Source organism: Ipomoea triloba, chromosome 5, assembly GCF_003576645.1.
Source record: "Ipomoea triloba cultivar NCNSP0323 chromosome 5, ASM357664v1".
Classification (NCBI taxonomy): domain Eukaryota; kingdom Viridiplantae; phylum Streptophyta; class Magnoliopsida; order Solanales; family Convolvulaceae; genus Ipomoea; species Ipomoea triloba.
The window spans coordinates 2,442,721-2,459,399 of NC_044920.1; the positions used below are offsets into that span (position 1 = coordinate 2,442,721).

The 16,679-nt window shown below is 35.0% G+C and overlaps 4 protein-coding genes across 4 annotated transcripts; 2 read left to right on the forward strand and 2 right to left on the reverse strand.

The window, feature by feature from the left end:
• Nucleotides 1-2,067, forward strand: LOC116019063 (7-deoxyloganetic acid glucosyltransferase-like). The gene is made up of 2 exons (XM_031259138.1): nucleotides 1-528; nucleotides 956-2,067. Exons 1-2 carry the CDS (start codon nucleotides 27-29, stop codon nucleotides 1,900-1,902), a joined length of 1,449 nt encoding a protein of 482 aa, XP_031114998.1. The 5' UTR covers nucleotides 1-26; the 3' UTR covers nucleotides 1,903-2,067.
• Nucleotides 2,068-6,210: 4,143 nt separating this feature from the next.
• LOC116019074 (17.3 kDa class I heat shock protein-like) lies at nucleotides 6,211-6,962 on the reverse strand. Its single transcript, XM_031259158.1, has one exon. The coding sequence runs from the start codon at nucleotides 6,878-6,880 to the stop codon at nucleotides 6,401-6,403; it is 480 nt and encodes a 159-aa protein (XP_031115018.1). The 5' UTR covers nucleotides 6,881-6,962; the 3' UTR covers nucleotides 6,211-6,400.
• Nucleotides 6,963-9,647: 2,685 nt separating this feature from the next.
• LOC116019075 (18.1 kDa class I heat shock protein-like) lies at nucleotides 9,648-10,357 on the forward strand. Its single transcript, XM_031259159.1, has one exon. It carries the CDS (start codon nucleotides 9,833-9,835, stop codon nucleotides 10,310-10,312), a length of 480 nt encoding a protein of 159 aa, XP_031115019.1. The 5' UTR covers nucleotides 9,648-9,832; the 3' UTR covers nucleotides 10,313-10,357.
• A 1,146-nt stretch (nucleotides 10,358-11,503) lies between these two features.
• Nucleotides 11,504-15,045, reverse strand: LOC116019255 (N-carbamoylputrescine amidase). Its single transcript, XM_031259404.1, has 9 exons — nucleotides 14,791-15,045; nucleotides 14,542-14,590; nucleotides 13,082-13,173; nucleotides 12,762-12,913; nucleotides 12,625-12,671; nucleotides 12,472-12,505; nucleotides 12,181-12,347; nucleotides 11,968-12,064; nucleotides 11,504-11,885 (listed from the first exon to the last, which is right to left on the reverse strand). Exons 1-9 carry the CDS (start codon nucleotides 14,877-14,879, stop codon nucleotides 11,710-11,712), a joined length of 903 nt encoding a protein of 300 aa, XP_031115264.1. The 5' UTR covers nucleotides 14,880-15,045; the 3' UTR covers nucleotides 11,504-11,709.
• Nucleotides 15,046-16,679: the final 1,634 nt, after the last annotated feature.

Genomic DNA, 16,679 nt, shown 5'->3' on the forward strand with positions numbered 1-16,679 from the left:
GTGCTATGAGTGGCAGAGAACCCTAAATGGCTAAGGTGGAGTGTATTGGTCACATACTGATTTTCCCTTATCCAGCACAGGGCCATGTCAACTCCATGCTCAAACTTGCCCACCTTTTAGATCTTGCCAACTTCCATATCACTTTCTTTGTCTCCTCCAACATTCACGCTCGCCTTCTGGCTCTCACCGACGTCGACTCCGGCCGTTTCAGCCCCCGTTTCCGCCTCCAGAGCTTCCCTCCCGGAATCTATGACGGTGGTATCGATTCAAAGGAAGGAGCCTTAGAGCTCTATCACTCCCTGCACACAATAGGGAAGCCATTCTTGAAGCAATATATAGCCCAGAATCGCGATTCCGGCCTGCCCTTCACCTGCTTCATCTCGGATTTAGTGCTTAGCATCGCCTTAGAGGTTAGCGAACAATCTTTCAATCTTCCGGTTTACTATTTCTGTGTAATCAGCGCCTGCGGCTTCTGGGCTTACTTCTCCTTGCCTGATCTCTTCGAAGCCGGTGAGCTACCCATCAAAGGTTTGTTCTTCCTCTTCTTCAATTCTTTAACAAATCTCAGTTTTTCACGTAGATTTGATCTAGACTGAGGTTGGTAAGAACTAAGTGCAGCACCATGTGATTAGGGGATGATTGGATGAGACTGGTAAATTAAGGACTAAATTCAACTTGACTATATAAAAAAATAAAATTGTCTCTCTCTACTACTTATTAGTTTTAGCTTAGTGGTAAGCATTTGATTTTAAAATGTAATATAAGTCTCAAGAAGAGCAGTTAAGGTTGACTGATGTTGGGCGGAGGCCGGTAAGGGCCAAGTCCAACACCACGTGACCCAGTGATAAATGCAGCCTGATGTTGGAAGAGAATTGTTGGACAGTTAAGGCCAATTCCAGCATCATGTGCAATAGTGGTAAGCTCGTGATCCTAATAGACACTCTTATGCATGCAGAGAATGGATTGGAATCATCAATAACAAAGGTGAAGGGCATGGAAGATTTTCTGAGGGCTAGAGATCTTCCATCCTGTTGCAGATACGAGGAAGAAGGCCCGACAAGAATTATCTATACCGAAACCCGGCGTGCGGTTAAAGCTCGAGCGCTCATACTCAACACTTTCGAAGACCTGGAGGGACCAATACTATCCCAAATCAGAACCAAATGTCCTAAAGTTTACACAATCGGACCACTCCATGCCCGTGTCAAGGCCACCCTAGCTTCAAAATCCACCCACTCAAACAGCCTTTTGCAAGAAGATGAGACCTGCATGGCTTGGTTGGACTCACAAGAGCCAAAATCAGTGATCTACGTGAGCTTTGGAAGCATCTCTGTGCTTACAAGGCAGCAATTGATGGAGTTCTGGTATGGTCTGGTTAATAGTGGGAAGAAATTCTTGTGGGTTATGAGGCCTGATTTGGTTGCAGGGAAAGATGAGGAAACCCCAATTCCTTCAGAGCTAGAAGAGGGCACAAAAGCAAATGGGTACATTATAGGTTGGGCCCCACAAGAGGCCGTCCTGGACCATCCCGCTGTCGGAGGGTTTTTAACTCATTCTGGATGGAACTCTACACTGGAAAGTATAGCCGCCGGGGTGCCTATGATTTGCTGGCCATTTTTTGCCGATCAACAGACAAATAGTCGGTTTGTGGGAGAGGTTTGGAAGCTAGGAATGGACATGAAAGATGTGTGTGATAGAAGCAGTGTGGAGAAATTAATCAGAGAATTGATGGAGAAGAGGAAGGGTGAGTTCTTGGAGAGGGCTGAAAATATGGTTAAGTTAGCAAAAGAAGCTATCAGTGAAGGAGGATCATCTTACTGCAATTTTGATTGTCTGATTCAAGATATCATTAAGCTTAATGAATCTATGAGCGAGGAAGACACTGTAAAATGTGCTGGTTAATTTCCCACTGGATTTTAATTTGTTCCATTTTAATCACATCGTCCTTACCTGCATGCTTCAGTATGTAGTACGTCCATAGGGCCTCCACAAGACATTGCTTTTCCTCTTTTGTCGTTTTCTCTATTACCATCTTTCACTGCATGAGTCATCACTTATTTGTCTCTATTCTCTACTCTCTAGTGTCCTTTTGATTAGACACATACACACATATATGAGGAAAATGAGAAATGATATATCATTTTTATAATTATTACAAACTTTAAACATATGCACGGAATAAAATGTCAAAAGCTTGAGATTAAATTAAAGTTGTTAACTTTGGAATGAAGAAGGATGACGTTGTTGCATATGTAACAATTATATCGGTCAATAGTGACATGTTGCCGGACAATTGCATGTGTTGTCATTGATCAAATACTTGATTTGGATGCCTGGCTCCCTTTGTCATTTCTAATCTTGAGCTCATGTCAAAATAATGGTGATGTTGTGGGATCTCATGTGAATTGACCTATATAAGTTTTACAAAATTGCAAGATGAGGTAAATTAGACACTATATATTTCAATTGAATTTTTTGTCAATTATGTAAACTATTTAACTAATATGTGTACATGCTCTTTTTTAATTCACATTTAATCTCATCTATATATCTATAATTTTTTAATGGATGGGATAAGTTATCATGGAGTCAGAGATTGGTTCTCATATCATTTCTAATATATATATGTGTGTATTATTTATAAATGCTTTACATTTATTATTAGGTGGGCCAAAATGAAAAATGAGAAACTGCCTTTATTACGAATTGGTGTCCCAGGGCAACATGTGATACTGTAATTATGTTCATATGGTACTTGAATCACATTCTTGATCTTATTGATTGATTGTACCATATTGTCTTTATTGTTGTTTGATTTAAAAAGGCGATATTGTTACTTTTAATGGTGATTTAATGAGCATTCTATTAGTCACTTTATTACAATTTTTGAAGAGTTTTTTGCCACCTCGGAAGAGAGAGAATGTGATAGTGTCCTGCAAATGAGGGGTTTTTGCAGAGATGTGGGACTCATCTCGAATAATATTGTACCATCTGCAAGCACGTGCAGTGCTGGGCGCGTTAAAAGTGTTGTTTTACTTTCATTTTTTTAAATCAACTTTTGTTTTATTATTAGTTTCTTTGTTCTCTTTCCTACCATCTTCTATTTTCTAATCACTCTTACAAAATCTCCTCAAAAACCATTAAAAAAAACTCCACTATTGAGGATGCTCTTAGGTTCATTGTATTAGACTGAAATATAGTCTAATGATACCGAATAGAATGTACGAGAAATCTAACCTTGTAGTAGCAGGAGCAGAAGCAGTGTTGATCGATCTCCCGCTATAGTTGATGGATTTTGTTGTGTTGTTTCTTGAATGGTAGACCTACAGAGTGTTAGTCGTTTGGCCACATACTTGACTAAGAACCTTCGATGATGTATTGGTATTATTCTGAACAGTATGAGTACCATAACTTTAGGTGCAATAAAATGTATGTCCAGTATCCCATCTATACAAGCTTTATATAGCCTATAGGCCAGACATAGTGGTTGATGATGACAAGACAAACCCTAGTCAACCAAATTACTGAATGGATCTAGTCAACTTACACCACATAAATAAGAACAAAACACATCATAGCGTGATATGTCTTCTATTTGACAAAGTAATATCTTCTTTGCACATGCATTTTAATTCTCCAACTTAGGTCCTAAGGAATGTTTCTCAAAATAACATATATATGCACAACTGAAAAGAGAAAACGATCCAAATTATACAAAAGAATACATTGTATGGTCCCTAATAGCTAAGAGCTTGGAGTTGATACGTCTATCGCGCGCTCCCACTCATTAAAATAGCCAAAAGATAGTCACATAAAAAAGAATCAACAACTTAGACAACAAATCAAAACTCTATGTCCAAAATTTGAAATTTTTAACATACACCATAACTTCCCAATTAAGCTCATCAAGATCCACTTTAAATGAATTAAACATTTTAAATCTTACTTTTATGTTTCACAAAATTGTTTTGAGTCTTACAAACCAAAATGACCCAGGACCAATTCTGAAGAAACTAAAAACTATATTAATTGCTAAAGAATTTATATTATGACAGTGCACCACATTACAAAAATGCTTCTGTTCTAATTTATAAACTTCTTACAAACCAAGGTTCGGTAGTGGAGGTAAGCTCCGTTCCTATCCTCCTATCGGTGATTTGAGTACCTCCATACTTATATTTTACTTGGTGATTTATCTATGAACTAAGAATTGTTGGATACCTCCACTTATGTATTATTATGCTATATTGATACTTGAGAATGAGAGTTGAACTACCCATTGATATTTGAGAATGACTTTGAGAATATCTATACTGGAAATGCTTATATGATGAGCTATGCTTTATGATTATGAATTCCCCCCTATCTATATTATGATATTCTTGAGTAAAGCTGGAATTGAATTCCTCCGTACTTATATGTACATCTTACAAATGATATTTGGGAAGGTTATGTTTTGAAATGAGTGGTGATCGAGAGATATTATAATAAGTACTATTACTTATATGAACCTATTGGTACTTTGAGTAGTGTGTGTGTTATCTTTAAATACTTAAGTAATGTATGGAAAACTATTTTGGGAAGTATTTTTACTATGTATCTTTGGTATGAGTCAAACTCTTTTATTGAATGGTTCCAAAATATATTTACAAAGTATAGCTATTTTCAAAAGTATATATATGTACTTACTTTACAGGGCGGGGTAGAGCTTACTTAACATTTTTTTGCTAATCCTTTTATCTCTTGTTTTCCCAAACCTTAATTGTTTTCAGGACTTGGACTTGTGGCTAGTGAGAGCGTGGCGTAGAACTTGTACCCGAGCTTTGGTTATAGTATAAATTGAATTGATGTTGTAGTTAGATATGGTTTAGAATGAAGGATTGGTTGTAATTAAATTTGTAGATAGAAATCCTTGTAGCCTGTGCGTTTGGGTTTAGATTCTAGCCCAAGCGCGGCATAGCACCCCATAGTTTAAGTTTTAGTTTCGCTTCCGTATTTATTTTCCAAATGGTTAGCAAGAATTGTTGTTTATTTATATTTAACCCTGTATTAGAAATTGGGGGTGTTACAAAAATGGTCCCTTGACTATAATAAAAATTACCAATTTGGTTCCGATTTAACGGATATCAAATGGTAAAATAAACGGAGGACCAAATTAGTTAATTTCTTCAAAGTCGAGGACTTAATTGGGCAAGAAAAATTGTCGAGGACCAAAGTGATGAAATCCCAATAGTCGAGGGACCAAATCAGTAATTAACTCTTTGAAAATATTAATAGTCAAGAACCAAATTTGATACATATACAATAGTCAAAATCAGGACCGTTCTATTAAAAATATGGACACTGTCTAATATTTTAATTTGGACCTTCGCTATTTTTGTTTCGAGATGCAATCTAATTAAATGCAATCTAATTAAATATAATATACTAAAACGAAAAACATAAAGATAATAATAAAGAGACAAGAATATAGGGGAAGCGAGATTTTTTTAACATTTAGATTTCATTATAATATACAAAGAGATATCTATTTATAAAATTAAGAAATATTATCTAAAAAGACCTATGAAATATAAAGATAGAAGTCTTAGAAGATTTAGAAAATCTCTATAACTAAGGTAATTAAGTCCAAATTCAGACTTCAAGTTATTGTATTTTATGACAAAAGTAAAAAAGTAATAAATTTTTTTTAAAATATAATGCATAAAATTTAACAAAGAAAAATACATTTTAAAATTTAATTTAAAATTAGTGATATTTCCGTACATATTTAAATACAAATTTATTCACCTAAATTTCGGTGTCAATTACTTCTAAAATTTTATTATCATTTACAATTAAAACTGTTATATAGATTATTTTAAAAAAATATTTATCAATGCAAGTAAAAAAAATATTGAACTATACATAAAATATTTAAAAATAAAATAAAATAAAATTGGGGCCTTATCGGTCGCCTTAATTGGCCCAACATGGCCATGGCCAACCCTAGTCAAAATAAAAATAAAATTTAAATATTCTTGTGCGCAGTAGGCAAGTATCTAGTATATGTGTTTAAATAATTTTTCATGATTTATATCCTCCCAGATGCTTTGTCTGGAGGTACGACCCTTGTCTAGTCTATGTGTTTAAATAATTTTTCATTATTTATATCCTCCCAGATACTTTGTCTGTGTCTGGAGGTACGACCCTTGTACTTGAGGATTAACCTTTTGGAAAAATTTTTTTTCCTGTTTATTTAATTTAAAACATTAACTGAAATTACAATTTTAATCCATCATACATAATAATACAGTATTGTCTAATTGACATGAACACACAGAAAAAAATAATACTCCGTAATAATGATAAGACACACACATATAACTACATAAACATTAATTAATTAAACATTAATTAATTAACCAGAAATGTCGATAGCCTTAACATCAGCCTTCTTGGCCTCCTCCTTGGGCACCCTCACACTCAACACCCCATTCTCCATGCTAGCCTTTATCCCATCCATCTTCACATTCTCCGGCAGCCTGAACCGCCGGAGAAACCTCCCGGAGCTCCTCTCCATCCGGTGCCACGTGTCCGTCTTCTCCTCCTGCTCCCTACTCCTCTCTCCACTGATCTGCAGCACTCTCCCTCCCTCCACCTCCACCTTCACCTCCTCTTTCTTCAGCCCGGGAAGGTCCGCCGTGAAAACGTGCGCCTCCGGCGTCTCCTTCCAGTCGATCCTCGCGCTGGCGAACCGCGCCGCCTCGCCGGAAACCTCCGGTGAAGAGACAGCGGCGTTAGAGAATGGGAAGTCGTAGAAGGGGTCCCAGATTTCGAGGGAGAATGGGTCGAAGACGTTGCTTCGTCGGCCACCGAAGAAGCTCGGAATCAGCGACATTCTATTGATCTTGGTGAAAGAAAAGAGCGTTTGAGTAATTGTTTCCAAATTTCTGTTGCTTTGTTGGATGGTGTGGAAATTGAGGGACTAATGTGTATTTATAGGGCAGTGAATGCAGGGGATTTCGGGACTGGGTCTTTCTTGAAGTTTCGAGAAGGGAAAGTTAGAAGAAAAAATTATGTAGAATATGGTGGATATTTTGAGATATTTCGATTCGTCATATGATGTTTATCTGGAACATTGTAGATGTCTTCCTCTTTGGTAAACAGTACATTCCCTAATTACATTATGTTACGGACCAGGTGCACGAAGCAACATGCATTTAAGACACCCTTATATTCTCGTCTTAATTTTTTCAATTTAGTTTTATTTTTTATAATTAAAATTAATGTTTAAAAATATATCATTAAAAATTATAATTGCGATTCTGGAAAGATATTATATCGGTCTTTTTTTAATTTGTTTTATTGAGTTAATATATCAAGTAGTGGTTTTACTCCATTTAGTACTAAGTGACTTTTTGTACTTAATTTAGCCATAGACTTTGATAGTTTTATGCAATTTAGTCTTATGTTAACAATTTCTTTTGTTGACGTTTAAAAGTAGAATCAACATAATCATTTCCTCTCCCTCCTCTTTTTTTTGGTCAAATTACCCTCCTCTCCATAATTATCCCTCCCCCTTCTTCATCGATGGTCAAATTCCCCATTCTCTTCCCTTATTTTCTCCAAGCCCTAGAAATCTAAAAGTTTACCTTATCCAACCATTGACAAATTGGTACTGCTTATCAATGGGATACGAGACAAAGAACTAGAAGCAAATGCACAAAGAAATCATACTTGAACCTTAGAAGTAGTTTCTTAACATGTAAACAATTAGTAGTTTCTTTTTAGCATTACCACAGTTCTCTAGGATTTTAATTTTTAACAAAAGCTTGAACCTTGTTAATGGGGGGAGTACTCCACCTTCTTCACAATTTCACCAATGCACAAAAATTTTTCAAATTCGACCTCAAATCATATGTTTGTGTTTGCATGGTAATGTTATGTCGAGAATGAAAAATCTCCCGTGTTTGTCTCTCCTCAAAATTTATTCCTGTTAAATTGGCTAAGCATGAAAATCTCTTATTGTGTAATTAACTAAACATTGGCTAAGTGGTCTTCCTGTGTAATTAACTAAACATCTTTAGTTAAATTGACTAAGCATGAGCTGTATTGACTAAACATATTCTAATTGGATTTTTAATTTCATAAATTTTATTTTGTCTTTAGTATGCAATATAATTGTGTAAATCTATATGTTCTTGCTCAAACAGATGGATTACTCAAACAGGATGGTAATCTGACCAAAAAGAAGAGAGAGGAGAAATTACCATGTTGACCTCGGTTTTAACAGCCAACAAACAAAAATTTTAATAGAGAACTAAATTGAGTAAAACCATCAAAGTTGAAGACTAAATTAAGTACAAAAGTCACTTATAACTAAATCAAGTAAAACCATTATAGTCGACGATTATATTGGGGTTTAAGTGTTTAACTCTTGTTTTATTATAGGCTTCAAGCTATTGTGCTCACCGGCAGCATCACCAAAATTCGAATTCGATGATCAAGGCTCCGCCAAATCATTCTTGTTGGACTCAGGTTGTTGATCCTAGTGCATGTTCTTCTCCGGCAGCGACAACGACGCCACTTGCCTTGCGGCTCAGAAACACTTGTTCGAGATTAATTGGAGACCAAGTCAGAACCTAGGAGGTAGTAAGATGTTCTTCATAGTAGAGATAGTCATTTCTAGAGAAAGAAAGTGGATATGCGGAGCACTAAAGAGAGGAGAAAGAAGGAGATAAGGGGCCAAAAGTGAAATTTTGATACTAAAAGATTAAATTGCCCTCATCATTTTATCCATTAAAAATTTTCAACTACTATTCCCGACAAATTGACTAGACGGACTCAAAAGTAAGGAAAACTTTTTCTATCTAACCAAACATGTGTAACAGATTATGTACATATATGTTAGTTTACTTTTGCAATCTTTTGCCAATTATAATTACTAGATGTAATTTATTCAGTATATATTTTTAGATAATGACTACCATTTTCTATATTACTAAACACATAATAAGAATTAATATCACTTTTGGTCCCTCGACTTTTAAGTTTTATAAATTTTGGTGCACAACTTTAAATTTTTTCAATTTTGATGCCTAACTTTGTTATTTTTATCAATTTTGGTCCTTCCGATTAAATTGACGACGAAATGTTGCCAGATTTTATATTTTAAGGGAAAAATCATTATCCCAAAGAAAGATCTTCAATATCTAAACAAAATCACTGTAAGATCATATTTATAGGTGTTTGATTGGTGCAAATAATGGGAAAGACAGGCAGAAACTCGACAGAGATCTATGAGATTTATACCATTGACGATTGACAAACTCTTTTTTTTTCTCTTAATATGATTTTTCTTTTGTTTATATATTAAAGATCTTTCTTTGAGATAATGATTTTGTCCTTAAAATATAAAATTCGGCAATATTTTGTCGTCAATTTGGCTGAAAGGACCAAAACTAATAAAAATAACAAAATTAAGCACGGACAAATTTTAAAATTGTGCACTAAAATTAATAAAACTCAAAAATTGAGGGACCAAAAGTGATATTAATTCACATAAATAATGAATAAACAATGTTTGAGACTTGAGTAGTTGAAATATCTCAAAATATCCACGATATTCTAGATAATTCTTCATTCTACCATTCACTTTACGAAGCTTCACGAAAGACCCAATTGCTAAAGCTCATGAGCTCATCCGTTCACTCCCATCCTCCGCTTTCCCTATAAATGCACATCAGTCCTCTAACTTTCACATCATCGAACAAAGCAACAGAAACTTTAAAGCAACCACTTAAACGCTCTTTCTTAACCAAAATCTTCTTGCAATTTCGCTTTCCCAAGAATGTCGCTGATTCCAAGCTTCTTCAGTGGCCGACGAAGCAACGTCTTCGACCCATTCTCCCTCGAAATCTGGGACCCCTTCTATGACTTCCCATTCTCTAACGCCGAAGTCTCTGCACCGGAGGTTTCCGGCGAGGCGGCGCGGTTCGCCAGCGCGACGATCGACTGGAAGGAGACGCCGGAGGCTCACGTTTTCACGGCGGACCTTCCCGGGCTGAAGAAAGAGGAGGTGAAGGTGGAGGTGGAGGATGGGAGAGTGTTGCAGATTAGTGGAGAGAGGAGTAGGGAGCAGGAGGAGAAGACGGACACGTGGCACCGGATGGAGAGGAGCTCCGGGAGATTTCTACGGCGGTTCAGGCTGCCGGAGAATGTGAAGATGGATGGGATAAAGGCTAGCATGGAGAATGGAGTGTTGAGTGTGACGGTGCCCAAGGAGGAGGCCAAGAAGGCTGATGTCAAGGCTATCGACATTTCTGGTTAATTAATGTTTGTAAAATAATATTAATAATATTATTATGTGTATGTGTTTTTTGCCATATTATCATGTATGATGGATTAAATTTTATAACTCTAGTTATTGCCATAAATTAAATTAAATAATAATCTTTTATCCTGTCTACTATATATATCAAATAGAAGTCTATTACTAACTTTTTCATATCAAAAAATCAATCTGGTCAGCATTTTATTCTTTAATTCAGTTAGTCAAGTGTGAATAAGAATTTAAGTATAGTATGAACTTAAAGGTGATTTTTATGATTAGAGTATGATCAATATACTTACTAATTGGACCAAAAAATAGATACTATGAGTAGTTTGTATGAACTTTTTTATATTTAGTGATGTTTTTAATTTTATTTTAAATATATGGAAAAAAACGAATAAAACAAAGAAAATACTAGTAGCTCATCAAAGCTGCTCATTTGGTTGGATGGCCGTCAAGCCTGCTACTTTAGAAGTGGATAAATAAGAAAACTTTATTTAAATTCCCTCTGAAAAATAATTCTCTTCCAAAATAAATTGTTTAATGAAAATACATTTTATAATTCCCTCTGAAAAATAATTCTCTTCCAAAATAAATTGTTTAATGAAAATACATTTTACTCTTACAAAAGTAATATGAACATGTTTGGTTGTTGACGGATCCGCTACTTTAAAATTTTGATCATGATCAATACACCAAACTAGTTGTTTGGTAGACCAACGATTTGGAGCAATAGATTGTTTTAAACAACTGAAATCTCTAACATTACTATTGAGGAGCTTTTAAGGGTAGATTGTGATTGAGGAGTGAACAGTGGAGTTATGTAACTTCTCTATTTTGGGTAGTGATTAGAAGAGCCTACCACTAGGGCGTTCACCTTGTTTGAGTAGTAGTTAGTAGAAACATATCCTTGTTTGAGTAGTAGTCAGTAGAAACATATCCTGTCTACTTAACTTATTATATCCATTAGGCTTGAAATTCCTTCCGCTTGCCTGTTGAAGTGGTGTCTGTTTTGGCATCGTCCTGACTCCCGAGTTCTTCAGCTGGTCTCAGATTCTAGAGTGTTGTGTGAGATTGAAGTTAGGTTCGCATCTTCGAGCATTAGGATACTAACACCCAACCCCCACAAAATGGTAGAGGTTTTAAGAGTCAAACTTTACTGTTAGATGTAAAAAACAGTTGAGGATCAAATTTGGAAGCTAAATGCTAGTATTGATATCATAATATGAAGATACTTGAATGTCATTTACCACAACAAAACATCTCTTCTTGGTTTCTTCTAGGGACATACCACCTTACGAGCTAAACCATCTAGTTATTCAAATGATGAAATTTCGAGGTTATAAAAGTTCCTTACAACCATCTCTCTCAAAGCAGAAACTGAGGAATTCAGTTCAGAGAGATGGATTGCGGCCATCTAATGTCAAAAGCACCTTATACAAGTCCGGGCGCCGATCACGAAACACCCCCCAACTACATCTTTTGCTTTTGATACTGGCCAGATCAAACTGTGCTACAAGAACAGCTTCCTCCTTATCATCTGCAAGTGCCACAATTTCTCCTGTGGGACCTAATCATTATTGGAATAGCAAGCTCAAATAGTCAAATCCCTTGTTCAAATAAACACTTCATTTAGTCATTTCATGGGATACCTGCTATAAAGGAATTGCCATAGAATGTTATCTCACTCTTCCCATGCTCTGTCTCAATTATCTCCTTCCCAATGCGGTTTGACGCTACTAGAGGTACCTTAACTCACAACAAGTTATAATGGCAATCCTCCCTTAGAAATGAGCTTTGAAAGATGTAACAAATGGAATAACTTATCTAAGACAACTTTAGAATATTATGATTCAAAAGCTTACTAGGTTAGCCCCAGCATGACCTTGCATCACTCGCTTCCAGTGCTCTCGGGAATCAAGTCCGTCATCTTGAGGTTCAGAACCAATTGCAGTTGGGTACAACAGTATTTCTGCACCCTGAAGAGCCATAGCTCGAGCTGTCTCGGGGAACCATTGATCCCAGCAAATACCTACAAAAATAGTAGTGTCATTTTGGACTGGACTTTTATTATTTTGGAGGTCACCAATGTTAACTAAGCTTCTTGCGAATTGTCATAAAGAATATTTAAAGATGAAGATAGGATATATTCTCACCCACTCCAATTTTTGCAAATTTAGTCTCGAAGACCTGTGCATTTTAAGTGTAAATGGTTACCCAAATTCAATCACACAGTCATAGATGCTAAAGACTTTTTTACAATTCACAACCAATTAAACCTATACAGAGGACCAACTTAAGAAATTTACCTTAAAGCCAGTGTCACCTGGATTAAAGTAAAATTTTTCCTGGTAACCTACAAAACACCAAGTAGAAGGAATTCAATCAATTTCGTTATGTAGTTGACTTGAAATTTCACTCCTACAGTACGTCTCGCACCACTTACCTGGACCATCAGGAATATGGGATTTTCTATAAAGTCCAAGATCAGTCCCATCAGCATCAATCACAACTACTGAATTGTAATGGGCATTATTTGCCTCCTCAAAGAAGCTAACTGGAATTACAACTCCCAAATCTTTTGCAAGCTCCTGCATCCTGTAAAGGATGTACACGAAAAACTCAAGTCTAGCTGGATTGAACAATCTTGATATAAAAATCTGGGATATTTTGGTTTATCTGTATCATCAATTGAGCAATTTTGTGATAATAAAATTACCAAACAACTGAACAAGATACAAAACCAGATAAATTTTGAGTTTTCACCTTAGAATTGTTGGATGTGCCTTGTATGGTTTTGCTCTTTGAAAGTAGTCTTCCCTTTGTGCTTGACAAAAGTAATAACCCTCAAACAACTCCTGAAATAGAAAACAAGGAGAAAGAAGTTACAAAAATATTAAATAAGTTTTTAAAAGACCCAAAAAAGCACACATATCACTACCCTTAGGTAACCTCAAAACATACATACATAGAAAAATGCAAAGACGATTTATATAATATCCCTTTTATTCATAAGAATTCAAGGTTTAATATAAAATAGATTCCCACTGCACAAATTTTAAAATGGAATTAAATTAGGCACTATCCCAGATCTCAACTAGATCAATTAACCATTTTGTCACTCTTCTAATCCTCTCTAGTCATTTTAGCTCACTTCTAAATCTTGCAACTTTTATAGATTTTGGCTTGACCTGATCATTTCCTAATTAGGATGTTTCCTTAAACAGCTCATTTCACTGAGTGATCACTCTCATCCAACAGTCTACAGCAAATACTGCAAGAAAGGCTTATGCAAAGCCTCTGTTTAAGTTCATAACATTCAGAACTAAATTCACCAATCAGTACAAATGCCTCAGATCACTCACGCACACTATAGCATTATAGCCTTATACCATGCTATGCACATCTTTCAATTTCAATTCACTTTTCATTTTCTTTTATAGGTTGTTCACTACATATATTCACCAAAAAGTTAAACAATGTGAAATGAAAATACATGTCCCAGTATTAGATCCACTTCTCATTCATATACTACGATACTTTAGACAAAAGCAAAGCATGGAAAGAGGACAAATCATTCCCTACTCTTAGAAACATACAATTAACTAGGAGGCAAAAGATACTAAAGCCAATAAAATTTCAAAAGACTTGACAGTTTGAATTATATACTTATAATAGAGTTTTAGCCATTTTTAATCCATAGTGTTCAGTTTTGATAGTCTTACCCTCATTCTTCAAAATTACCATGTTAACACCCCCATTGTTTCACAAAGTTACCCAACAACCAAAATTGCCATTTTCATTTCCATTATTTTCCACTAAGCCCATATTTTGGCATTTTCACTTTGCCCTTGATGCTTATTGTCTATCCCTACTCAGCATTTAGTGGAATTAGCTACAAAGGGACAAACATGGAGTAAGTGTACAAGGAATGAAGACCTTCTGACCTTAAGCAGACAATTTTCCAGAATAGGGTAAGACCATCAAAAGCAGGAAATTAACCAACAAAAAAAAAAAAAAAAAAAAAAAAAAAAAAACTCAATTATAATACATCAAGTTGCCAAGTTAAAGTTTATCAGATTTTAGCACTAAAAATGAATAAATGATGTAACTGCTGCTCCATCATCATCTCGTTAAGAAATGGCTTAGCAAAAGAAATAGATCTAGTAAACACATCATTGTTTAACACGAAGCAACAACGTATCCTTAACAAAAGCAATCCGTACCTGTATAAGAATGATATTCGCACCCTTCTCATGAGCTGCTCTAACCAACCTGCGTTAAAGGAGCCACGAAATGCAACTCTCAAAAACATAATTCACAAAATAAATAAATAAATAACAATTCTCCAAACAGAATCATTTCACTATAAACTCACTAAGGAATGAGCCCTAAATCACGCATCAATCCAAATCTCGGTATAAACATCAATCATCTTAAAGCTGCACAAGACTAGACGAATCATAAATTCGGACCTCTCGGCGGTGGCGACGTTGGTGGCGACATCATCCGTGCAGGCGAATTGCAGAGCTGCGACGGTGACTAGTCTCTTGATCTCGGCCATTCTCCGCCGTAAAACTCCTTTTGCTTAAATCTCTTGCGTTATCCAACAACGAAATCAAAGCAGAGTCAATGGTGGAGCTGATTTCAGAATGACAATAATTGACGCCTTATTGCAGAGAGAATATATGCTTGCAAAAAGCTGGACATAAAAACGGCGATTTTCTAGTCTATGCAAGGTTGGCCACTGGCAAATTATACCATTTACCAGGGTCTACGGTAAACTCGGTTCAAAAATAACTCTTAAATTTTAATATATTCTATATCTATTAAAGCTGTCAAAATAGGCCTATAAGCAAGGCTAAAAACCCACCAATAATACCGGTCTAAGGGAGGCAGGGCACTCCAAATTCTTAACTTTGTAATTTTTAAATTTTATAATTTATATAAAAAAAAATATGTATATGCTAAGTGATAAGTCGATAAAAAAATTGCATCTAATTGGCCAGCATCTGTTGTGACTTCATCAACATTGTGGAGTATTGAAGCTAAGTATAGGAGATGACTAGATGAGGGAGTGGCAGCAATTGGTTGAGTCTCACCAGTCAAGATCTTTGATTCCTAAGACATTTATTTAGCTCATACTGCTAGCTTCTTCAACGATTCAATCACGATAAGTGGTGGCTTCTGCTTAGTAACAACAGTTTTTCTGTTTCAATTCCCTCTATTCTGTCAAATGCAAAATATTTAATACAATTGCCGCAGCTTCATACAAACTAGATTTTAGATTGATTCCTCCATAGTTGGCTTCACTGGCGGAGCTATAGTGGGGGCAACTGCCCCCACTCACCCCACCTCTACCCCATATATAGTATGTATATATAGGTCAGTTTTAGATATAAGTATAGTAAAACAAATAAATATAAATGAATGGTTACTTAGCTGAGTTGGTAGATGTGCGTATTTGGCTAATGTTAAGTGTTCGAATCTGAACATACCCCTTGCTGCTGTCAACTAAATTTTTATATATGTATACATATCTTTTTTTTAAAATTAATATGTATCCATATCTTCTAAAAAATTAATAATGTATACATATCTTTTTTAAAAATTAATAATGCGATGTGTAATTTATAATATGTTTTCAAATTAGTTATGTTTCAAAAATTAATAATGAGATATGTAATTTATAATATGTTTTCAAATTAATTATGTTTCATATTTTGTTATACATATTTTTATAAAGTTGTGATGTGTTTTATTTTTTGTCTATACATCTAATAATATTTATGACTATATTTGAGATATGTAATTTATAATGTGTCTTCTATGAATTATTTTATTAAATTAATTATGTTTCATATTTTGTTATGAATATTTTTATTAAGTTTTAATGTGTTTTATTTTTCGCCTATATCCAACAATATTTATGACTATAAGTGTTTTTTTATAAACAGCTTCTTCAAACCTTTCTATAACTTTTTAAAAAATTAATAATGAGATGTGTAATTTATAATGCACTTTTTCATTTGCATTACTTTATCAAATTAATTATGTTTCACATTTTGTTATGAATATTTTTATAAAATTTTGATGTATTTTATTTTTCGCCTATATCAAATAATAATGAGATGTGTAATTTATATTGACTATATTTTTCCCCCACTGAACAAAATTTCTGGCTCCGCCACTGGTTGGCTTGGGGAATTTGTCAATCCTTAAGTCTTTTTTTTATGTTGGACGAATCAAATTGGAGGTAGTGTCATTGGCTCCCTTTAGCTTAGCCCTCCCCCGGATATAAGTGAAAGAGATATGTCAATAATATGATTCTGCCCATTCTCTATCACTTCTTTTGGTATATTTT